We start from the raw sequence: 27,083 nt of genomic DNA, 5'->3' as shown, positions 1-27,083 counted from the left end.
TGAGTAAGCAGCAATAACATGTCCTATTTTACAAAAGTGACACAATAATTTAAAGGTGTAATCTTTCTGAAGGACATATTGTTCACTATATAGTTGTGCATCTTAAGGAAGAAAGATGTTCTAATATACTTTTATATCCTTATTATAAATGTAACCTGACTTAACATAAAGTTTCTGAAAGTGAAAGTGGGTGAAATGAACAATATATTTTATGTTTGTTTGAAAGCAATATATATCCTGTAATACTCTTCAGAGTTCATTAAGTTATGCTTATTAACAAACACATTTGTTGTATTAGAGTTATTTTTTGTTAAATGTGTTATTTAATGAGAAATGTTTGTTTTAGTACTAGATGCTATATGTTTAAGTTTCCTTTGTAGTTATATTAAAATTGACATTTTATATTATAAGATAAAATATTGGCATACATAAAGCTTAGAGATTTGAAGTGATTATTGCTATTGTTAAATCTTTTATTTTCTTTGAAATAACTAATTTTGGATTAAAGCATAATAACATTTTTACTTATTATGATTAGCTCAGTTTTCCCTTGGGTAAGTAATGCATTCATATAATTTTACTATCAAAAGTCCTATGTTTGGATATACCTCTGTTTAACAGAATTAGGGAAATAATGCTATAACTTGAGCCATTGTCCTTATGGCTTGAAATACAAAATTTTCCAATTTGGGCCTTCTGTTCAAAAGAGTTATATCCCCTATTTTCATTAGGGCAAAATGGCATAATCTATATTTATGTATATTTATCTTTAGGTATATTTATGTTTCTTCATATGGTAGTAGTCACTATGAACTGGAGTAGGAAAATAAGTTTTAAAATCTCATTAATTCATTGTTTTAGGCCCTGTCTATAAAAGTTGTAGTGAGATCGCTTTTGCAGTGCTTCTTCTCTGATACTCATCCACATAAGCTGATGAATTTTAATTCAGTGAACCATGTATGGACAGAAAATAAATGGATAGGTTAAGATTAGAAAAAAAATGTTCTTAGGAAAAAAAAAATTCCCCCAAGCAAATGGACAAATTAAATGCACCCAGGGTCACAGAAAACAATCTTCTCAAGCAACTTGCTCTTCCTCAGTCCCTTTGTTTACCACTGTGCATGCTTTAAACTCAATGCAAAGTGCTCTCTAGTTAAGAGAATATAAAAGAATATTTTACCAGATAACAATTTAAGGAAATCCCAGGCCTCATTTCCCCACCTTTTTAGCTCCTTTCCTCAATTCCTACTGATTCAACCAATTAGTTCTTGTCCTCTGCTTTCTATCTTAAATTCCTGAGGCCAAGAACCTGAGCACTGTAACAATTTGAGATTTTATTGTGTCTTTCCTTTTCAGGCCTTGATATAAAATTGCACTTTAGAATTGAAAATTCCATAACCCATTTCCCCACCTTTTTAGCTCTCTTCGATTCCTATTGAATTCAGCCAATTAGTTCTTGTCCTCTACTTTCAATCTTAAATTCCTGAGGCCAAGAACCTGAGCACTATAACAGTTTTTTGATAAAAATCCAAACTTTATTAATACCCAAAATTTAATAAAAATAAATAACAGCAAAACTTGAGGCCATGAATTAGCACAGCATATAAATGTATTCATGATACATTTTTTGTTATGCATTATAGAAAGTCAAAATGCATAGTAAATACTATGTTCAGCCCATCATTGAGTGTTTATTATAACAATTTGAGATTCTATTGTATCTTTCCTTTTCAGGCCATGATATAAATTTGTTTTTTAGAATTGACTTCACAGCTGCTCCTGTGAATATAAAACAAATATTTAATGAAAATTCCATGTTTTAAAATTTCTAGAATGTCTTTGTAAATTTTTTTTTGTTTTGGTTTTTGGGTCACACCCAGAAATGTTCAAGTGTTATTCCTGGCTGTATGCTCAGAAATCGCCCCTGACAGGCACAGGGGACCATATGGGATGCCAAGATTCGAACCACCAACCTTGTGCATGAAAGGCAAAATGCCTTACCTCCATGCTATCTCTCTGGCACCCAAATTTCTTTGTAATTTTAAGATTTATATGTGTATTCCACATTCACTTGTTTTTTAATTCTAATACTAATACTAATACATTCTAATACTTTCAAACAAACTTTAACAAGTAGTACAATTCACTTTGAAGTAATTTTTGCAGAATTTTTATTCTCTTTGAATTGCTAACTTGATTGCCAATGATTATTACTTTTCCTTCTAATATTAATAGAACCAACCATAACAAGTCATGATACAATAGAGATATATAGATTGATATTAGCAATGTGATACTTTCTCAGCTAAGATATCCTCATTACACATCTAACATTAAAATAATCCCACACCTTCTTTTCTCCACACCCTCACACACCCCAATGCAAAAGACAGAACAGAAAAGGAGGTTATCTGAGATGGAAATTGGATGATTGATTGAGCACTTAACAGAATGGTTATGAGGCAATTACATGTGATTGAAAATGGGGATTTCTTCTGCCTTCAAACAAATTGTAGCATAAGCATATGTCAATGTCTTGAGAGGTAAAATTTGCCAGACCTTATATTAGACAGGACTTTAATTTAGACTTGCTGCTGGTGACAAAGGACTGTTAAAAAATATAGCTCTTTCATTGAAAAGAGATAACTTTGAATTCTTGCATTTTCTTGTATTAAACTAATGCGATCTGTTTTGCCTTAGCTTAAAATAATTTTAATATTTTTCTCTATATTTATTATTTTGATAAAGAACTGGGGCCACTTTCCAAAGCAAAACATATCTAAAGCATAAAATGTTAATACTACACAGTAAATACAAACCTTTATAACTAGCTAAATCACCTAAGTAGTTTAAATCTTGTTAAACCTGGTTGGGTAATTTTTATTTCTAGTAACAACTTCAATGTTTCTAAAGTAATGTTTGCTAAAGTTAGTTGTTAATACAGATGATAAGATTATTTGCACATACAAATGTAAACATATACAATAGCATATACCTATATAAGTGATTTTCAAAATAAATACTGATGTAAATTATTTCTAAAATGAAAGAGAGCAAGTGATATATTTTTATCTTAATCATATATTGCTATTTTAATATATCTTTATTGCTTGAATACAATAAAATATTTCATCCAGGAGATGATCTTATGTTAACATAGTAGTGGATTATTTATTAACAATACAACCAGTTTGCCACTTAAAAACAAAATTAAAACATCATTTAATCTAAAAATATCTTATAGCTGATAGTCTCACTTTATGACACACATTTCATACATTTTGCATGTCTCTTAGAAAAAGAACCACATGAAGGAACACATAGAAACTAGCATTTTAAGTTTAATATATTTTAAAATATAGAAATATATTTAAACAGCACATTTAGAGAATATAATAGTATTCCTTTTCAGTTCTTACAATGGTACACCTTTAATTAAAAATATATTACTTAACATACTCCCATTATAATTATCAATTTTCTTTAAGGTAAACCATATTTTAAAATATTGAAATAGAACTAAATTAGAAACAACCCTAAAGCAGTTCTGTAGTAACTTCTGGCATAAATTTTATTTCAAAATTCCCAATGGATGAGTAGTAGATGTTTTATGAATATTTTAGATAATTGTAAATAAGCCAAAGCATGGAATCACATATATAGCAAATTAGCAATCTAAATGTCATTCTTCAAAAAGTCTGTGTGTGTGAAAAAAGGAGCTAAGAATTAGAAAACAGAGAAAGAAAATAAATTAATTTCAGAGGAAAGAACATACATGCACATATACATACACATACCTTCCCACTTGGAATCATTTGTGCTTGGAAGGTTTACAAAATCCCCTTACAAAATAAGGTTTTTGTTGAGCTCATTCTCAAAGATATGAAAAATGGATTTAAGCTGTGCTTTTGAAATGGCAATTCTGTCAAAACCATTCTGTGATTTTTTTTATTTCCCCCAGTTTAGTTTCAGTTTTTTAACCGTAAATAATATCTTTTGCATCACATTAATCAGCAAACTCAGTTATAAAGTAAAGCTAAAGAAAATGGCTCTAAAGGCATTTTTGCTCTGGTGTATTTTATATATAGTGACAATTGTCTTTGAAGAGAGAAGAATGTGAAGACACATGTAAATAAATGTTTCTTTATCTTGGACTATTTTTAAATGTTGTGGAGACATGTAGCAGTAGTAGTCTAGATTGTGGGCAGGCATGATTTATTTGAGGTAAGAAGGTTGTACTGTTATTTTCTGTATTAACTGGGAAAGTTATGGACACAGGCTCAAGATGGTCTCTACAGAATTCTTGAAGCTTTAATCTTTTTGAAAAATAAACAACCTAGAAGCCAGAAAGAAACATGCTCCTATAGTTATACCAATTCTGGTAAAGCAAACAATCAAAAAAGCTATGTGCATTCTTTCAGCTTCTATGTTCTGCCTACTGCTCATTGATTCAAATCCATTTCAAAATTTTACTTTAATAAAGAAGAATCTTACAAAAAAAATCTTGTGTTGCATTTTTCTTTAGGTTGCTCTTAAAAATATTTATTTGTAAAAATAATTTATGCCATTGTTTTAATTGGCAGAACCTAACCATATGCATTTTAATTTCTTTCCCCAAAATATAAGTCAAAGAGTTCAAATTTTAGAAAATTAACACTCTATTAGAAATAAATATTTGAAATGGTATTTGAATACACTTGGTAGCCAAACATACAATGTAGTGACCTATAAAATATATTTTATTAAGTATCTGCAAAAAGAATATATATCTTTAAATAAATAGAAGTAACTATATACATGATATTGTACATAGAGAGATGAAATTAGCGAGACTAATTTTACAATTCCCCTTTTGTCTGAAAGCAGTGCTTTTATTGTAATCAGAACCTTAATCAAAACTTTTCTTATTACCATTATTTATTTAATATTAGTGACAGCCACATGAGCGCACTACCATATTTCTGTATTTTTTCAATATAACATTGGAACTGTCATCAAAGTACAGCACAGAGATGGCATTTAATTTGGTCGGAGCACAACAAGGTTTTGGTACATGGTCAGGAAACATCAGATGAACCTGAGAATGAAAAAAAATGTTTTGTTTTGTTTTTAAAGAAATAGGTAGACATTTTGTCTGCAGCTTTAAAATAATATGCTTTTTTATCACACATTCAGCCATAACCTTAAGCTACTATAGTGTCTACTTATGTAGAACAGCAGGAATGGGCATTAGGGACTGGTATGGAAGGACATATTCTTAGACATTACCATTAAGAATCAACCTACTCATTCTAATTAAGTTCTGGAATCTGAAAACATATTCTAACAAGTAAGAAAAAAAATCTCTTTATGGAACAGTTAGTGTAAAAATTTCCCTGGGGTAAAAGAACATGGCAACTATTGCTGGATGACTTTAGTTCAAATGATTATTTCAAATCATTTCATGAGTAGTACAGAATACAAATCAATGAAGTAGCCCACATGAACCGTAGAAAGAGTTGAATTTAAATGATCTTAAAGGATAATTAACAATAAATCATTAGTGTTATAGCAACTTTTAATTTTCTATGGTAAAGGGAGTATAAAAATCACAGCAAATTAAACTCCAGGTACAATCTAAGGCTTGCTTTAAGCAATGATTTCAACTCTTCCCCACAGAATTTTTAAAATATTGGCAGAAGTTTAACTCAATTTAACCCCTTTTTAAAAAGTTGCAAAGAGCAGGCTAAGTAAGCTAATTCAGAAGCAAGTATAGATATTTTATAAATTGCATAACTATTACTCTCTTCCTGCTCAGGCCTAAAAAATGGTAACATTACATGGAAATTTTTAGTAAAAAAATTTTAGCAAAGGGCTTAGACTTATTTTTGATCAGATTGGCAGTCTGCCTCATTTGCAATAATTGAGGAAAGGCTAAAAAGTGGTTCCCCTTTCACAGACACCTCTCCCAGCCTTTCCCCAGACAGAGTTGATGGGAAGTCCCACCAATAACTCTGAAGGGATCTGCAAAAAGCAAATATAGCTTCTTTAGAGTTTTGGCTGCACAAATTCCTGGCTGAAACTATATAGGAGGCCTACAAGTAGACAGAAACAGCAGGAAAAATGAGGTGAGCTGACATGAACTTGAAATATTCTAAGACCTCACTTCGCCTTCCATAACCCCCCAGGTACATGATTGATAACCCAGATTTAATGGCCTTGGCAACCTCAGGAAGCAGTCATTGAAAAAAAGCGGATGGTTCTTAAATAATTTCTCAAATCTATTTGTCACAAGCATGTTTTTCTTTAACAACAAACATTCCTATCTTGTTTCACATACTTCACAGAACAAACATAGAAGGGCACAATACCAGAAAAAAGATCCAGGCTTCCCATAGACACTTCAAGTTTGGCAATGACTTATGCCCTACACCCCAGGATCATAAAGCAAAAGTGAAATCTTGTTCCAAATCTATGTAAATATTTTTATGGGTTTTTTTTTTGACAGAGCTTTCTAAACTATAGTCCTCAGAGCTGAAAAGTAAAAACAGTTAAAATGAGATAAAAATAAGAAAAAATATTAAAGACAGATTTTTGAAGTTTTTTCACTAAGCATTGTTTAGCCATAGGGAACATTAGCTGTATTAGACAGATGTACAAAGGAGTAAAAATCTGCTTTCCAAATCAATAAAAGTACAATAGAAAGAGAGACAAGATTTTAGTGGCATTAGTGGCATTTCTCCATAAGGTAATAGTAACTGACACTCTATGAGCATATAGAGCAACAGTGATCTCAGATATATCCCTTTGAGGTCAGAAATACTAACGCTCTCTTGGTTGAAAGATTTTCAGGTCAATGTGAATTTTCATAGCCAAGGACAGAAAGCCATTCTTTCTAGACATTATATTGACCTGTGGAATTGTGCCTACTACACAATTATTCTGGCAAAACATTCCAATTACTGAGTCCTCATGAAAGAAGTGTTTATCTTCACAAAAAACAAACATGAAGGAATATCAGACTTTTAAATTCCAGGAAGAATAACTTGACCAACTACTTCCTAGATGGCATAGAAGCCGACAAGCTCGTTGTTCACAAATTAATACAAAGAGTAACATGACTAATGACTACTGTTCAAATTATATATTTGTCCAGGACCTGAGGGGCTGAGGTGACCTGAAAGCAAATTTTATTCTACCTTCATCCAATCATCCCATGCTTTGGTAGTTTCTGGAATGGAAGGGTATTGTAAGTACTGTTCCTCTCATTTCATTGAAAACTCATCTCATTTTCCTGAGAAAACGTTCCTATCTAAAGGGCTAGTATTAATGAAAAACAGAAGTGGATCCCCTAAATGCTGTCACATTTAAGATCCCTTTTTGCTTTACATTGTATGGAGACACAGAATTGAATTTATTGGCATGTGGTGACTCTAATATTTTCTACACACAACTATCTAAATGCAGAGATGTGTGCAAAATACATATTGGTTTTACCTTTTTCTCTTTACTCCAAATTTCTCCTGAAAGCTTTCAATTAGGCCATGGTCTAGTCACCACAGAGGTGACTCTGTGCTCAGCTAATTTTTGGAGTAACTACATAAAGATGGAAGTAAATTACCAAGTCACCCAAGGATTTAATCTGTTAACATATACATGCCACTCTATTGAAAGGTAACAACTCTTTCCATCAGCTTTTTTATTTTTAATTAATAGAAGAAATAGTAGAAAAATAATGTTCTGAACAGTCATTTCTCAGAAATTTAAATAGTTACCTTTCCTTTGAGTCATAAACTAGTCACATCATACCCACAAAATAGTTTTCTTCTACTAGTTTCTTTCCTTCCAGCAAATAATGTGTGTTGTTAATTCTTATGTCTAAAATATGGTACCAAAAAGTAAAGGTAAATATTTTACTTACATTATGCATTAGAAAACTTCCTTAACAAATATTATGGGACATTCTTAAACAATTAGAGTAACAGTTCTCTGATGAAATTTAATACAATTACTATTAGTTTTCACAAAGCTGACTGATAAATTGCTAAGTCACAAACAGTCCCCTGGAAGCTGTGTGGTGAGTCTCCTGGGGCAATGAAGAAATAAAGATAGAATGACCACTTCATATGATTGCTCCAATATGCTGACCTTAAAATTGGAACAATTCTAAAATTAAAATTATTTTTTAGACTAATTTGAATCTATAAATTATACCTGCAATTGCCATTTTGGCTCTGGGTTATGATAGAGGAACGGGGAAGACAATGCACTGATAATTATAAACAAGTGTCTTCCTTTTACATAATTTATGTAATATTAGCATTATAAACCAGTTTTAATTCTACAAAAGCAAGGCATACCAAAGTCTGAACTATGGCATGATTGGTGGCATTCATATGGGCATTGAGTGGAAAAGAACATTCTCCATCACAATAAAATGCAGCATATCCTTCTGGTGCTATAATCCAGTCCTAAAATGCAAAAAAATAAATAAATAAAAATAAAAAAGGGAGAGACAGAGAGAAAAGTACATCACCATAATAAAATGAAATAAATTTTAAGAATATTTAAATATACTTATTCTAGGTAGATTTCTCTTTCTCTAACCCTTATTATTATTAAATTGAAATTTACAATAAAAATATAAATATCTCGAGGGCTGGAAAAATATACATATCTCACAAATCGTCTTCTGTAATATCTCCAAGATTGCTAAAAAGTATATTTGTTACATGAATTCACCCATGTGTTCATGAATAAAGTCATAATCATAAAATAGCTTTGTTATTTAAACAGGAAATGATGAACTCTGGAAAGTTTAAGTGAACCCAAAAGGGAAAGAATAATAAACATAATTTAAATAATAATAATTACTTCCTAATGAGTCATTCTTGGTTTGAGAAACTTGCCATTCTATTCATTCACATATTAACTTAAAATCTCCTTATATACATATATACATATATGGTACTCCTTATATGTAATACATTAGCAATATATTTTTAAAAGAATGAATGAAAATTGTTAATGACAAATTTTAGGAAGCTAAAATACACATACAATAGTTGTAAATTTTTCCTCTGTAGATGTGCAATGCTGTTCAAAACTTATTGAATTATTCATTTTGAAATTTTAACAGGAAATGCAGCCCAGATGTTTATCAAAAATGATAAATTTTAAGTATGTCTCAGTAAGAGTCTATATGCTAAGAATCTATTATAATAGTCTAAAAACTTAAAAATAATAGTCTAAAAACTTCAATTAAATTATTTAATTTGATTATGATCTAACATAACAAAGACTTTATAGTTAAGCATTATTTTCTAGACCACTATTTCAAAACTATGCAGAATAAAGAAATTATTCTGACAAAATTATTAAATAGAAAGCTCTGGAATATTTAAATAACACCTGACTATCCTTTTTTGGGAGGCACGCCCAGTGACACTCAGGGGTTACTCCTGGCTATTCGCTCAGAAATCACTCCTGGCTTGGGAGATCATATGAGAACCGGGAGATTGAATCAATCTGCCCTGGGTCAGTCACATGCAAGGAAAATGCCCTCCCGCTGCGCCATAGCTCTGGCCCCTATCCTTTTATTTTTATTTAATGCAGTTGTTGAAAATGAATCCTGCCAATTATGTTTACATGGTGAAAATATAATGGAGACATTTTAGAAATGCATAAACCAAATAATGATACTAAAGACAATTGGTTTCTGTGTTGGGAAAATGCTGACAATGATTATAACAATATATATTAAAATAGATGAGTAGCACCTTAGTTGATTGACTGTTCTTACCTGCCATCCAAGATCTCGGAAACTCACATATAGTTCATGCTTCTTGCAAGCTTGTTTTTGTTCACTTGTATTGTAATCTGAAGATTAAAAGTAAATAAAATTTAAACAATGATAGCTAATCAATTAAACTTTTTTTATTTTGTAAACCAATTGCAACTTTTAAAAAAGGAGCTATTTGAAGCTGTGAAATGTAAGTTTTAGTCTTAACATTAGATTTAAGATTTCTGGCAAGTCACTTGTCTTGTTTTTTTTTTTTAATAAATTATAGCAATACTATTTATTTTGTAAGATACCAATAAGGATTTTACTAAATCCACTTTGTAATAGTAGATAGACTGAAGCCTGTAATTACTGAATATTAGCTATTTAATACATATTCTCTCACTAATTGATTCATGGTCTATTAGCACTTTGTATGAAAATACACATTCATATATGCAGTTTATATAGGTTCATATAGGTTTATTTTATATCTTCCATGAGGTAGACTTTAAGAAGTCCATTGGAGATTCTATTGGTTCTCAAAATTCTTCTGGTTAGGTGCTTGAGAATCACTTCATTTATATTTAGGAAGCAATTTAGTCCTGGGGAGCAAATCCAAGGCTATCTATCACATGCAAATTATGAACTCTAGCTCTCTGTGAAATCCTCCCACCCAGCTCTTCAGTTGGTTCTATCTTAGCAGTTATCTTAAACTATGATTTCTAAAGTTAAGGTTTTGATAATTCCTTCCAAATATTTGTGTCCTGTAGATGTCTCCCTTCTTTAATTGTACCTTCCTGGTTAGAAACATTTTAAAACAAAACTTAGTCAAATAATATTCCTTATTCTTATCACACTGACTACCAAACTTTCAGGATTTCCAACATACTCTAAAGCAGGGGTCTCAAACTCAATTTACCTGGGGGCTGCATTAGGCAAAGACAGGGTGAGGCAGGGCCGCATAAGGGATCTCACACAAAAAAGTCCTCAAACGTCATTATTAACAGTTTTAATTATTTCTTATGAACATTGAGTGAAGATCGTGAACAGTTCTTCTGAACATGGCATCTTTTTGCCTATTCCATGCTGCCAGAGACTTGACAGCGCTTCTTCTCACAAATCTGAACCACATTTGTCTTTAGAGAAGAAGCAGTTGAGACCCTCAGTATGGCTTGAAGATGATCATCATTAAGTCTAGACCTGTACTTTGACTTATTGAAGTTCAATGTGGAGAATAACTTTTCACACAAATATGTGCTTCCCAAAAGGCATATGGTGCGCTTGAACATTCGGGAAAGCTCAGGGAAGCCAGGGGGGGAGCAATTCTCTCAAAAATTGCCCATGCATGTCTGCTTTTCCACTAATCTCCCTGAACTTGGCTTTGAGATCAGAGTTCCATTGCAGGTCAATGAGCTCCATTTGAAGCACAGGAGGGGCATCTTGCACTTCAAAGGAAAGGGGGTCCACAAAAATTTGGAAAATGGCTCTGTGCTTTTTGAAGTCTGCAAATCTGTGATCAAATTCCTTCTCTAGCTTAAAAATAGCATCAACATATTTCTCACCACTGAATGGTATGCCTGCATCACAAGTTCCTAGAATGCTGGGAAATGGCAAAGGTTTCTCAGAGAGAGCTGGGATTCCCATAACACAAGTTTTGTGGAGAATGCTCTCATATTGTCATAGGCAGCACTGATAAACTGCCTATAGCGGGCCTTGTAACATCTTGTTTAGTACATTCATCTTATGTGTGATGTCAACAAGAAAAGCTAAGTCCATGAGCCATTTGTGATCACTCAACTCAGAAATAGCATTCCCATCCTTCTCCATGAAGGCTTTCACTTCTTCTCTCAACTCAAAAAATCTTTTCAGGACATTTCCCCTGCTGAGCCAATGTACCTCGGTGAAATAGAGCACATCTCCATATTCTGACTCCATTTCCTCTAAAAAAGCATGGAACTTCCTGTGCTTTAAGCCCCTGGATCTAATTTGGTTGATGCATTTCACAACAACAGACATCACATTGTCACACGGCAGGCATTTACTGCAAAGGGACTGCTGATGGATAATGCAGTGAAGAGCAATGGCCTCTCCACACCCTCCTCTTCAAGCTTTTTTTGAACAAGGGCCACCAGTCCATTTTTCCTCCCTGTCATCGATGGCGCTCCATCGGTTATTATTCTAACAAACCTCTTCCATGGCAAACCTGCATTCTCAATGGCATCACACAGATGACAAAATATCTCATTAGCGGTGGTCTGGCCATGCATTGGAATTATTGTGAGCAGTTCCTCTGTCAATTCAAAATTGAAATCAACACCACGGACATAAATTGTGAGCTGCGCAATGTCTGATATATCTGTGCCCTCGTCAAGAGCAACTGAGTATGCATCAAAACATTTGACTTTCTCACACAGTTGATGATAAATGTCACCTGACATGTCAGAAATGCGCTCTGCCACAGTGTTGGCAGAAAGGCTGATTTTGCTAAACTGACCTTTCTTTTCCAGACAGATAATACTTGCAGCCTGTAACATGCATTTTTTAACTAACTTTCCTTCTGTGAATGGTTTCCCTACCTTAGCAATCATCTCACTAACCTTTTAACTAGCTTTGACTGATGCAATATTCTCTTTGGTTGCTTTCTTGAAGAAATCTTGTTGCCTCACTAGACATGCTTTAAGACTGGCAACCCGCTTGGCTCTCTCATTTCCTTGATATTTGGCACATTCCTCAGCATGTTTAGTTGAATAATGGCATTTCAAGTTGTATTCCTGTGCACTGCAACTTTCTCTGAGCAAATAAGACATGTGGGGATGCCTCTGTGCTCAACAAAAAAAATACTGCGTCTCCCACTTTTCCTAAAATTGTCTGTGCTCGTCATCAATCTTTCTCTTCACTGCAGGCTTTAATAAAGTCATGATGAAGGTCTGACAAAATCTAATTCTGTAATAAACTTCTGTCCCTTCTCTCCCTTCTCTCCCTTAGGCCTCCGATAATGCAAGGAACAGTGGGCAGGAGCAGTGAAAATGACGTTTGCGCTAGGTGCAAAGTATTCGCGATTATTCGCTTACCAAATATTCGCAATAAAAATCGCATTAGTAAGAAAAAAATCACAAAAAATCTCATTAAACATTTGCATACCCCAAATGGAACTGCTCGGGGTATGTGAATGTTTAATGTGATTTTTTTCTTACTAATGCGATTTTTAATGCGATTATTCCATAAGCGAATAATTGCGAACACTGCGATATTTGAAGGCCGGCCGCAGGCTACAAAATGTTGTACAGAGGGCCACAAACGGCATGTGGGCCGCGAGTTTGAGACCCCTGCTCTAAAGTTAGCTGAGTATATACCTACTATTCTCCCTGATTCTTCCATTCCTCCCTACACCACTCATTTCCTAAAAAAATGTCCAATTAAGGTTATCCACACCTCTAAGTATGGAATATTTGTGCAGTGGCTTATACATTCTATAATATTTGGTCTCATTACCTCTCTGACAAATTCCCTACTACCATTCTTGACATGGTCATCTCTTGCACACAGATCAGTCTTTCCCCCGTTTTAGAGCTTTCATTCTCAAATCAGCTTTCTTTGAAATTCAGAGAGATAGGCTGGATTACCTATTTCCTATGAAGATAAATTTTATATTTAAATCTTCACTGAAGCATTATCTTCTCTTGAATGTGTTCACTAAATATCCTATAAAAGAGGGAGCCAGAGTGATAGCACAATGGTAAGATGTTTAACTTGCATTCAGCAGCAGAACCAGATGGACCCAGGTTTTATTCCCAGCATTCCATATGGCCCCTGGGTCTGCCAGGAGCCCCCCAAACAAACAAAAAAAAATCCATAAACATTTATAACTAATGCCTAATGTTCTTTCTCTGATACTCTCCATATATATATGTTCTATATATATATATGCATAACATATATGCATAAAAATAACATATATATGTGTTTTGGGGCCACACTGGTGTTTCTCAGGTGGTTCTCCTGGCTCTGCATTCAGAAATCGCCCCTGGCTGGCTCAGGGACCATATCGGTTGTCAAAGATCGAAACTGATCTGTCCCTGGTCAGCTCTGTGTAAGGCAAATGCCCTACTGCTTTGATATCACTCCAGGCATTTTTTTAAATACACTATGTTGTTTATTTGCTTACTGCTTATATCAATTCTTATCTGTTTCCTCTACTAGAATATAACTCTAGAAAGGCAAAAATTATTGGTAAATGGAAAGATGGTGCAGCAGGGAGGGTGTTTACCTTGTACACAGTCTACCAGTATTCAGCCCTAGCATCACTTGGTCTGACCAGTAATGTCCTCTGAGCAAAGAACCAGTAGCAAGTTCTGAGTACTGCCAGGTATAGCCCCAAAATAATGTATATATCTCTATATAGGTATGTATATACATTATAAATTTGTTTATTTTATAACAAATATATATATATATCTGGATTTATGATATATTTCAAATGTTGGAAACAATGCTTTCCATAACAAGTATTCAATAAGTGGAAAAATTAATAAGGTGTTTCCTTATTATTTTTTATATATCAATTCCATAGTATTTGCAATGTAATTTTAATAAAACATGAATTCTTACAGTAGTGGTGAAAAAGAATTAAGATTAAATACATAATCCCACTCTTATATTATGGAAAGTATAATAGTAAAGAAACAGAAACATTTACAGAAAAAATAATTTTCTATTCTATCCTCTTGATTTAGACTCTTTCTAATACAAACTTTTGAAAGAAATACTTAGGATAAGATAGCAAGAATTATTTAAAAATAGAGTTCAATAAATTGATAAAAATAGCTAACTTTGACAGTCACCTCTGAAAATATAGTGGAACACTTTACATTTACATTTTATGTATATTTACATTTTACAATATATCTTCAGGTGCCAACTTTAGCTAAATTATCCTCAACCTCCAATAAAAATATAAATGCATCAAAGAGCCAATGGGCCCATCTTAATAGGTCCTGTCACCCACCTTTTATAGTTATTTAATTATTTACTTAATATCATGTAGAAAACATGAGTAATCATATTTTTCCTTCTAGACAAGTTATTTCAATGGTCTTGATTTCAAGAAACTTAGTATGCAGGTAATGGTGAAAAGGAAATGAAAGAAAATATAAAGAAAATATAATTTTATTCTTTGTGTAAACAAACATACAATAAGAACATAATAAGTGGATACATTATCATACTATATTTAGAGAACAGTTGTCTTTAGTTGCCACAACATACATAAACTTTTAGGGGAGCTCAGCCCACCAGATGTATCCTCATATTTTCCTGGTGGGAAGAAAAGAAATAACCCCCACGGGGTTCCTCAAAAGGCCCTCTGTGGATGCCTTTTTCACCTGTGTGGATGGTTGAGGAATTTCCGCAGAGATGCTTGGCATTACAGTTTCAGTCATTATTTGGCTATCTCTCCTTTGTAAATCTCGGGCATAATTGTGGCCTCTATCAAATAATTTGGCTCAGAAATTCCAGCACCAAAGATTACTATAAGAACCCCCTTTTCTGAATAATATTTAGTACCTAAAAGCAAGGACAATATTTTTTCTCTTTTTCAAATATGTCCTTGCAGCTGCAGTTTCTGGTAATCAAGGGCGAAGCAGTCCCTGGACTATTGACTCTCCTTAGAAAAAGGGAACCACACCTAAGGGGCTTTGGGTCCTTCCTTAGCTTGACCTCTAAAATAGTAGAGCCCAGCCTAGTGAAGATCAAGTTCCTAGATATTTTCTACTTCCTAATAATCCCTGATTTTGCATTTGAAGTAAGCTTGCAAAGAGTTTATTACCTTCTCCTTTGTAATTCAAAATCCTTATAGCTCACACCCATAGCAGTAAACATGTTTACTGCTAAACTTTGCTATGTGATTGTAAATCATTCTTCTCTATACCTATGGTTGGCTTTACCCCTATATATCAACCTGCTTAAAAAATTAAACTTGTTGCATTCCTGTCAGATGATGTGTTGACCCCACATTCTCTGTGTGTGGTATCATTATTTCATATTTCCTCTCGTGAAGAATTTGCTCCCCACTAAAGATGCTGAGAAACAAGATGCCTGCAGCATTTAGTACTAAATTGCATGAACTTTTCAATAATTATAATTTTGGGAGTCTCATAACTGGTACTCAAAGATACAAAGGTTATTCTCACTGATTTTCAACCAATGACAGTGGTTCAATGCATAAGGTCACCCTAGCAGTGCTTAGGGCCACCCTTAAACATACTTGGGAGTGTCCAGGGCTTTTAGGGATGAAAACAGTAGTGCTTAGGGTACCATGTAGTGTAAGAGACAGAACAGTAGTTGGTGGTATGCATGGTTTGCAACTTAAACTTGTAGCCTATCTCAGACCTTAATATTTAAAATAAATTTTCATTCAGATATGCATTAGATCAGGCATCGGCAAACATTTTCTTTATAAAACACAGCAAATATTTTAAATTACAGTATCTCTTTTGCTTCTCTGGCATAAAAGTAGACATAAATATCATTAAATGAATGATTATGACAATACTTCTATACAAGCTAATGAATGCTAAACTTGATTTAATTGACTATATATGAAACAAAATATTCTTTTGAGTCTGTTTCAACATTTAAAAATTTAAAAAGCATTTTAGCACCTGAAATGTACAAAAACAACCAAATGATTAGTTTAGAATCTCAGATAATAATACACTGTCAACTCTGTATTCAACAAACATAAAAATAAGTATTCATTTATACTTGCTTTAATTAAAAATAACAAATAGAAATAAAAACATTTTAGTCAATAACACCTACAGATTCATGTGAACCATCATAAGCTAGTTATATGATTTTTAAATTCCATGTTTATGAAACAAGGTAAAAACACTTAAATGTCAAATATATTGATTCTATCTATGCATTTTTCCATGCAGACTAACTGATGTGTATAACATTATATAGAGTCAACGGTCAAAGAAACTTATTACAGGGTCTGGTTACAGGAATTGAGACCATATCATCTCCTTTTCCTATCAAAAATAAAATTTCAGTGAATTTTTAATCAAATTAATAAAATTAATGCTAAAAATGTTAATAAAACAATTTTAATTTATATTTAATAATTCATAGCAATCACTACTTACTAATTTGTATTAATTATATTCTATTTGCATTAATTATAGTATATTAATATTATATAATATTACATATTATGTATTAATTGTATTATATTGATTATATTAGTAATTATATGTAATTAACAAACATATCAATTATAAATTAGTTATATCATATCTATGTATTCTAATTTATATTGTTATTAATCATTAATGGTAGAGATTAATTAATAATAATTATTGTTAGCATTGAATTAATATTAATAATATAATATGTTATGAATCAATATCATTGCAATTCATATATTCAAACCAGCAAAGTCTGTAGTTATGTTTATTACATTCCTAAAGGAATAAGCTGTGAGAGTTAGGGCAAGGAAATTAGACTTAAATCTTTTAAAAATTACTGATTTGCAGCTGCCCTTAGCAACATGAAATAAAGTAGATATAGTGCTACTGTTGATGAACTTATCTACAAATGAGAAGTTATATCAGAAACTAATAAAATTTCCCATTGCCACAGCTGACAATAGAATAATATGCTTATATTCTTCAGCTATAATAAAAGTGATATAGACAAAACATTTTAATGGAAATAGTATTGAAACTCTAGTGATAAAATATCTAAAGTATTTTTAAATATCTTTAAGGTGAATTTCTGAAAAAGAATAAGCATAATCTAATAATTCAATCTAAAATAATTTTTGTCAGAGAAGAAAAAAGTCAGAAAGTAAAAGACATGGAAATTAAACAGTAGAATAAAAATGAATTTTTAACATTTGCATAAGGTTTCAGTGGTCTGTCCATTCATCACTGAAATAAACCACCAAAGAAATAAATGAGAACTAACTTAGCCATGAAGATGTCAAAAACACGCAACTGAGTATACAAGGGGTTAAGGTACTTGTATGAAGTTGACCTGTTAGATCCCAGACACTGTACATAAGTTTCCTGAGCACCACTAGGAGTAACCTATAAATACAGCCAGGCATGGCCCTAACCCTTATCCTCCAAAAGAGAGACAATTTGTTAAAACTCCATTAAATTATATAGGCTTCTTTTTATTTAAACCTTCTTATTAGGTCTTTTAGGAACCTGACTGTAAGTACAATTGGTAGGGTACTTGATTTGTGTGTTCAATCCCACACACTCCATAAGGTCTCTGAGCTTGCCAGGAGTTATCATTGAGCATGGAGCTAGAAGTAAATCCTGGACATTAGGTGTAGCAGAAAAATTAAAAATAAAAATGTAGATCTTTTAGAGGACCAAATACATATCTATAAATTTAAAAAAATCAAAATAGAATTTACAATTTAGGCAATAACTGAAATATGCCAAATGCAATATATTTATTTGTTCAAAACAGATCATTTTTTAGAACTATCAAACTTAGTTCCCCAAAAGAAAGCTTAAAAAGTCAGCACCTTTAACAATAAATTTTAATTAATTTTCAAAAATTAAAAGAGGATGTAAGAGACAAAGACACAAGAATGACATCAGACTATTTAATAAAACATATGACTATCAAACTTAGTTCCCCAAAAGAAAGCTTAAAAAGTCAGCACCTTTAACAATAATTTTTAATTAATTTTCAAAAATTAAAAGAGGATGTAAGAGACAAAGACACAAGGATGACATCAGACTATTTAATAAAACATATGTTGTAATGCTTTGGTAGAAGTTATACTTATGATTAACCCCCCCCAAAATAATAATGAATTCCAAATGAGGCTCACTTCAAAATGCTACTAACACTCTTGCCTAATTATCATCTTAATCATCTTGTCCATTGCATTTCTTACTTGAATTTATGCCAATCCTCTTAGAAATTACTGTTATGGTAGCTAAATATCTGGTGGTATTCATGTATTATTCCAATTCTTTTTAATCATGTATAGCAAAGCTTAGGGGATCATAAGAAGTGCCAAGACCAATCATGTCACCTACATACAAGGCAAGTAGCTACCTTCTGCACACTTTTTGGTCCCTAAAAAAATTATTTTTAAGAAGCAGTTCTTCATTTTTATTAGCATATTATTAGTACTGTACTTATTACATAATGGCTGCTTGTATAACATTTTATAAATATTATTGTTCAATAAATTATTATAGATATTCTCTCTGAATTTTCTCTAGAATATTGATAGTATACAAAAGGCATTAATGTATATTAAGATTTGTCTATTAATATATATAAATGTGTTCAGAAGGTCTGGTCAAATTTGATCAAAAGCTATAAAATTCCTGTAATTTCTGAAGTCTTAAAAGCCAAGAAATCTTCTCATAAAATAAACAAAAGTATGGGTAGTTATTAGAGAGGGAGAATTTTCAGTGCTTCCTGATGTAAGAGTATTAAGTACTTATATACTATTCCTGGAAAAAAAAGCCTTATACAATTATATTAATATAAAATAATTATTATTAATGCTAAATAAACATATATCACTTGTCTGGTTCTTATTCACATTTAATTATGTCCTTATACTCTATGAGGCAGGTATTAATAATAGTCTCAATCCACAGAGGTATCATTTCTAATAGTATATGATTAACAAGTGATTGATCATCAATTAAATAAAAGAAGGAAACATAGTAATAAATTAATAAAGTAGTAGATAAACAAAAGAGGCAGTGGAAGAAAAAAACTAGAAATATGAATCAAAATGAATGTTTTAGAAAGGACTTTTTAAATGTCATATATTATGAGGGCAATATATCGGTTTTTACTTTAAAAATCATTTGAGTTGGGAGTTAGAGCAAGAATATGTGGTCATGGTGTTGCCTTGCATTTGGTAGACCCAGGCTTGAAACCATGAGGTCCACAGAATTCTAGGAGCAATCTCTGAGCATAGAGATAGGAGTAGACCCAGATCACAGCTGTGTGTCCTTCCAAATTTTTTTTTAAAAAAATGTGGATTAGTGGGGGATATGGGTTGCAGGAAGGGAACGGGGATGGGGGTAGGACAAATTTGGTGATGTGTACTCCCCTGATTCAATGTTAATATGTACCTAAAATACTACTGTGAAAGATATGTAAGCCAACATGATCAAAATAAAAATTAAAAAAAAATATCATGTGGATTAGAACATTCTCACATTTGTAGCCTTTCAGAACTTTCACTGGAACAGTAACTTTGGAGTTCTAATAAACATCAAGAGTGACATGATTAATTAATTAAATGGATACATGCTAGACTGAATATAGTGTAACATTTGAAAAGAATATTTTGTTTGTTTGTTTGTTTGTTGTGGGTCACACCCAGCAGTGCTCAGGGGTTACTCCTGGCTCTATGCCCAGAAATCACTCCTGGCAGGCTCAGGGGACTATATGGGATGCCGGGATTCAAACCACCGACTTTCTGAGTGCAAGGCAAATATGCCTTACCTCCATGCTATCTCTCCAGCCCTGAAAAGAATGATATTCTTTAATTAGAAAAAATGGTTAAACTTAAATATATTGTTAAATACATAAAACAAACTATAAGATATTTTGGAAAAGGTTAAATATGATTAAAAAAGAAATTTTGATTGGTATATAGAGGGAGAAATACATAAACAGGACAGATATTTAGGGTGATAGGCTATTCTCTATATAAAAATATGGATATATGACATTATATATTTGTTTAAATCACAGAATTGACAAAACTGGGACTCACCCTGAAGGTAAATTGTAGACCTTGGGTAATGATATTTCATTATATAAAAGATATATAGATTTACATAAATTTATACTTTTAAATGTCATATATTATGAGGGCAATATATCGGTTTTTACTTTAAAATCATTTGAGTCAGGAGTTAGAGCAAGAATATGTGGTCATGGTGTTACAAATACAGCATTCTGGTGAGTGATATTGATCATTTGAAATTTTGCAGGGGTAGGAACACAGGGGGTGAAAGATCTCTGCAGTTATAATCTCAATTTTTTTATGAAATTAGAACCATTTGTTGTGGTAGTGAGTTGGCATCCCTTCTGCTGCTCCTGACACAGCGCTCAGGAATTACTTCTGGCAGTGTCCAGAAGATTGTGTGGAATATTGAGGATCAAACCCAGGTTGGCTGCGAGCAAGACAAATGACCTACCTGCTGTACTATCACTTTGGCTGCAGAACTATTTTTAAAATAGTCCTTCAAGGTATGTGTCATCTGTTGTAAATAAATTCCCACGTTGTGAAATTACCCGACACATCATATTTCCACCTTCAGGCAGGCAGGTCTGAAGAAGGATAGTTGTGAAGAATTAAAAAGTCAAGTCAGGAAAGAATCATGGAGTCAGTTTGCTCTATTCTTCATGATCTCTCCATGCTCCAAGCCAAACCACATTTTTTGTTTTATTCTCCCAGTATTCTACCAGGTCGGGGAGGGTAGAGTCAGATCTAGGTAGACATTTACATTTCTAAGAGATAGGTCAAAAGGAAGAAGGAAGTTTGGGAAATGCCACTGATTTGGGTTAAAAGTTGAGTGTCATTTTACAATTTCACCTTTTCTATTCAAAACAAGTGTTTTGTTATACTGTTCTCTGCCAGAATTGGGACACCAGATCAGAACTTATAAAAGTGGTTGTTATTTTGCATAGGCACAGTAAAAGTTGGCTGTAAAAGCCTCAAAGGCTAAACTGTGCATACACTACTCTCAAAACAGTCAGCTTTTTCCAGATCTTTGTCTTATACATATTACGATTTTTTCATAGACTTCTCTGAATATAAACATTAGAACCTTTCTGCAGATATATTTAATTCAAAAATTATTAAACATTCTTACACTGAACTTTGTATTACAAGTCAATAGCATCCAAATTCCTTTTGCATCAACTTCTGTGGACAGACATTAGAACATTTTTGCAGACATAATTTGACAATAAAGTGCTAAATAGTATACACAATCAAGCATTATAAATCTAAACTTTAAAAATCTTTTGCATTTTCTGAAACTATACAAATAAATATTAAACCACAAAAGTATCTGTTTGCAGATACTAGTAGCTATAAAGCAGTCGCTATTAAGATCTATACAGGTATAAAACACATTTTAAACAGCAATATAGTGACTGATGCACATAGGACCTAGAAGAAAGTTGCAGAAAATTCTTAAAGCAATTTCTCCTCATTTGGGCTTCAGATAGGCTTTGGTCCTCCATCTTCTACACCGTTTCATCCTTCTGTATTAGGCTCTAATGTCACCTGGAATGGAAAGTCTTGTACTTGGGCCAGAATCTGGATGGCAGACCTATTCATCTCCCTGCTGTTGATCCTCCTCCAATAGGGCTTTATCTTTGGCTTCTACCTCATCAGTAACCTCGAGAAACTGCTGCTACTTGAGGGGCCAAGGTGCTTGCACAAACCACCTTTAGTCGAAGATAGGCTGTGGGAATTGGCCTCTGGGATACTATTCAGAGTCTTTTACTCTCTTTCCTCTAACTGCCTGCTTTTGTCATACCTGAGGGGACCTTTGCTACTATGGGTGATGGGGCAACTGAGGGAACAGACTAAAACAACATGAAGCCATTAAGAATGGGAGCCATGTGCACCAATGTTCTGGTCATGGGCATTGTACATCCATGATGGTGATAATCCATTGGAGGGTCAAATAACTCACCATTATTGTGGTCTTCTTAGGTCCTTGGTCGTGTTCAAGCACTAGTTGTAAAATAAATGCCTATGTTGTAAAATCACCTCACAAACTCTATTTCTACCTTCAGATGGACAGGTCTAAAGAAGCAGCGTAGCCACAAAGAATTAATAAACCAAGCCAGTAAGGAAAGAATCATGGAGTCAGTTTGCTTTTTGCCTTGTGGTCTCTCCATGCTCCAAGCCAAACTACCTTTTCTTTATTCTCCCAATATAAATTCCACCAGTGGAGGGTGAGGGGTGGGTATGGAAGAGTCAGATTCCAGTGGACTTTTGCATATCAAAATGATAGATTTAAAAGAAGGAGAAAGTGGGGGAATGCCTTTGTTTTGAGTTATACCTTAAAACTGTGTAATAAAAACAACATTTTTAAATAAATATGTACATATATAGGGGCTGGAGAGATAGTACAGCAGTAGGGCATTTACCTTGCACATGGCCAATTTAGGATGGACCTGGGTTTGATTCCAGGCATCCCATATGGTCCCCCAGGCCTGCCAGGAGCAATTTATGAATGCAGAATAAGAAGTAACTCCTGAGCGCCACTGGGTGTGGCCAAAAAAAAAAACAAAACAAAACAAAAAACAAACAAAAATACCCATACAAATATAAAAAGTGTAGGGTAGGGTGATTGCCTTGCACAAAGCTAATCCTATTAGGAGTCATATAGTCCATATAAAATTCCATATAGACCCCTAAGTCCTACCAGAAATAATTTCTGAATGCAAAGCCAGGCATTCTTCCTGAGCATCACCATCACAGGAAAAAAAATTAAATAATGTTTCCATTTCACTGACTCTCTAAGACATGATCTAAGAAATCACCATGGGAAGGTCTTTCGTATCAAACATATGATAGGCAATATTTTCAAGTATTATTGCAATAAAATATGTTTTGCTATTTGACCTGCTTCAAATTCTAACACTATTTTTTGCCATTCTAATCTAGTCATTGAACAACATGTAAATTACAGTAGATTCTTTAAAATCTTATGCTCTTAGTACATTGTATCAGAGAGAGTTACTAAAGTAAAAGTAGGGGCTGCAACCACTTCTAAGATCCACCCCCACCCAAGATTAAAACAAAAGTCTACTGTGTTGCTTCACTGTGAAATAAGAAATGTTTCCTGTAATACAACTGCTCAAATTTCATGCCCCAAACTTGAAGAACAAATACATGTACTTTTTGCAGAATATTTGAGAATAGTAGACTTTTGCATATTTATCTAAAAAATAAACTTTTTTACATGCAGTTAATATACATTAATTTATTCAATAAATATCTTGGGGTTTCTTTTTATACACTGTTTTCACTATTCTATGTGTTCCTTTTCCTCATAGTTTTGGAGACAGAAATAAAAAAAATAAGAATTTAGAGGGCAAAAGTCTTAAAATAAAAAGTGATTAGGGCAAAGTAAGTAATAATGAGCTGAGTTTTAATATTCATGTACTAATTTCTATGCTTAATAATGTTTGCAGAAAAATGTAATTAAACAAATACTTACTACAACTCTTCTCTTAACCATTGACCTGATTTTTTAGCCATGGAGTCTTGCACAGTATTTTATTGTAAGAGCAGTACTTGTTATTTATATTTGGATAATTTAAAATTTCACTGGCATTTCAACTTGCCTATATATCAAATTTTGTGTTTATATTGGCATTCCCTTTCCTTAAACCTCTGTCTGTTAGGCCAAATCCTCTGAGACTTCTTTCCATCTGCTTGATTACTACCTATTGAAAGGTTAAGTCTCACCAACACAAACCAGCTACTTTCTTCTTCCTTGTTATCAAAATATGAGCTTGTTCCAAAACCATCTACCACATATTTCACAGAAAAGATTGCCAATGACAAAGTTTTTCAAAAGAAAAATATTAGTTTATATTAGAAAAATTTTGTACTCTCAATGGTGTTAGGGAACTGGTGAAAAGTTTTGTGATTTCTGTTCCATGTGTTTTATTCATCTCTAGTTACATAAATAACTAAAGTAAATTTGCTATTTTGGTCAAGAAGAGAAGATAAATAAAAAAGTTCACCAATATACAAAAAGACTTTGATGATTTCAGCTCAGGAGCACTTCGGCCAGAGGCATTATGAAGTTTAATAAGCATGAGACTTTTACTTTTCCAGCTGTAATTTCCTCAAAAATTATTTACTCTTTTATTCAAGGCTTAACAAACCATTTTCTTAATGCAGTCTGCTACACTAAATTAAAATATTTCAACCAACTTCTGAACTTTTCTACATGAAAGGAAAACTATATAACTTTGACAGACTGGTATTTACTAGGAAGAAAAGTCTAAGAAAGTTATTTTTTGCCATCTTTCACATTAAGCAATTACAATTTTTGTCAAACTAAATACCTTTAGTTTTTTGAGGATACCTTTATAATAGCCTTGTAATAAAGCACCAATATAATATTTTACTTTCAAGACAGGCATTTTAATTTATTTGTTAGAAAATTATTTTGAAACATTACTATATATAGCAAATAATTCAATGCAATGTAATTGCATATAAAAGTATTTCTTCCTATTTATATTGATGCATAGAGCAAATAAACTTGCTTAGATTCTAACATAAATTCTGGATGTTGGAGTTTGATTGCAGTTTGATTACAGCAAGGAAAGAACCCTACCTCCTCTGGCCCCTATGCTCTGACTTTCTTACCTCCAACACTGGACATTCTGGAGGATTCCTGATGAGCACTGGATTTATTGCGGCTTTGATTTTTTCTTTTGTTTGCTGCTCTCACAGACCGAAGAAGCACCTCACTTGCTTTGAAGAAGGCCACCATGAAAGGTTGTTTTGATTGAGGCCCCTGGCGTCCCACCAGACCAGCTGATTTGATGTTAATACTACGTCCTAGAACAGAATACACAAGCACTTTGTTCAGTAAAAAGAAAGAACATTTACCTGACATGAACTAATTTGAGAATACTTAGAAAATGAAGAGAAGCTCCAAAACATCATCAAAATATTTGCTTGAAAGGTCAGAGAATCTTATAAATTATAAATTTATTGTCACAGACAAATATCCAAGTTTTTCTTTCTTTCCTTTTTCATTTTCTATCATTCTTCCATCATAGAACTCAGTTCAGGAGCGGCTCTTCATGACTACTACTTCTCAAAACCACTAGAAAAGGCCTGATTGGCAATGTCTACATTAAATAACAATGTTGAAAATATTAGCTATGGGCTCTTCTGCATTACTTGCCCTATAATTTTCTCTAAGTGATAAAAGCTGAATGGCTGGGAGGGTGTTTCTACTTCTTCAGCTTATTTCAAGCCTTTCAAGTGTTAATTAGTCCTGATAGCCTTTCCTTCCCTTTCACCTCTGACCTGTGCCCAATAAACTTTGCAGAGCTGCATTCTACTTAAATCTCTTCATAAGTCATTCTAGAATCCTCAAATGGACAAGGAGCTTAGGCTTCAAATTTCAGTGCTTTCCTAACAAAAAGAATTTTGAAGTAAACATGGAAATTTCAGAACTTTCATTCCTCTGAGACAAACATGAATTTTTACTAAAAAATTTCAAAAAGTGTAAACCAAGCCAAAAGGAGAGAAATGTCAGGGCCTTTGGAGATCTGCCTTTGTGTCCACACTAGATGCAGTCCGGGTTTATTTAAGCCTACTTGCTGTTCAGCTGAGAGTAATTGAAGTCTGGATGAGATTAGAAGTCAAGACATCCTATCAACTACAGTAGATGCTGATAAAATTTCTTTCTATTTGGATAATGAGGATGACAGCTATTATAATACTAGAATAGTGCCTAAATATTGGCATACTTGCTCTATGTTTACTAGGGATATTTTGAGTTTTCCATGCTTTAATAAATTGGGTCCTAGAAATAATCTAGAACTTAAATATAACAATTCTCTCCTTTCAAAATTAATTCTCCTTAAGCATTTTAAATTTTAAAAAATTTAAATTTAATTTAATTTAAATTTTAAAAAAATTTAAAATTTTAAAATTTAAAAAAATTCACTAAAAATAAGACATATAGCATATATTTTACTTTTTAACATGTATAAATAAAGTAATACATATATAACATATACACATATAAATAGCATATACATATATAACATATAATCAATGAAAACTTTGCTCTTTAAAAATAGCCAAAGAGAGCCATTTAATCTTAAATGATAAATTTATTTGGCAATTACTCAGATCTCATGCAAAATCTACACTTTAGATACAAAGTCATCAATCTTTTGAGAGTAATATATCATGCAGTTTAAAATATGGACAAGATTGGCTCTGCCATGCTCCCTGAAAGACACGCATATTTTTATAACATATTAATTCAGTAAACCTATATATTACCTCATTTTAAGATTAGACCCACCTTCCAAGAAAGACAATGAAAACAGACCTTGAAATGGCAGTTATGGTATTTTAGCAAATAAACTCTTGCTATGAATAAAGTTTATTTTGTTGGAATAAACATTTTCATGTATACGTGTATTGTGCAGAGACGTTGTATGTCAGAAAACTGAGATTGTGTCATGTGAGGTTCTGCAGCTGTGGAATGGGACATTAGAGGTTCCTAATAGTCACCAT

The 27,083-nt window shown here is 32.8% G+C and overlaps 1 protein-coding gene across 2 annotated transcripts in view; it reads right to left on the bottom strand.

The window, feature by feature from the left end:
- Positions 1–4,927: 4,927 nt before the first annotated feature.
- Positions 4,928–27,083, bottom strand: part of BMP5 (bone morphogenetic protein 5) — a 161,636-nt gene continuing 139,480 nt past the window's right edge. Inside the window, exons 4-7 of one of the 2 annotated variants that reach the window (XM_049776899.1) lie at positions 25,185–25,379; positions 9,782–9,858; positions 8,340–8,450; positions 4,928–5,077 (exon numbers count right to left, since the gene is read on the bottom strand). In XM_049776899.1, the coding sequence (XP_049632856.1) occupies positions 4,928–5,077; positions 8,340–8,450; positions 9,782–9,858; positions 25,185–25,379 (533 nt within the window). The remainder of the gene's footprint in view (positions 5,078–8,339; positions 8,451–9,781; positions 9,859–25,184; positions 25,380–27,083) is intronic. The other variant, XM_049776900.1, reaches the window with a different exon arrangement.

This window comes from Suncus etruscus, chromosome 7 (assembly GCF_024139225.1).
Source record: "Suncus etruscus isolate mSunEtr1 chromosome 7, mSunEtr1.pri.cur, whole genome shotgun sequence".
Taxonomy (NCBI): domain Eukaryota; kingdom Metazoa; phylum Chordata; class Mammalia; order Eulipotyphla; family Soricidae; genus Suncus; species Suncus etruscus.
This window is presented reverse-complemented; position numbering and strand designations above follow the sequence as displayed.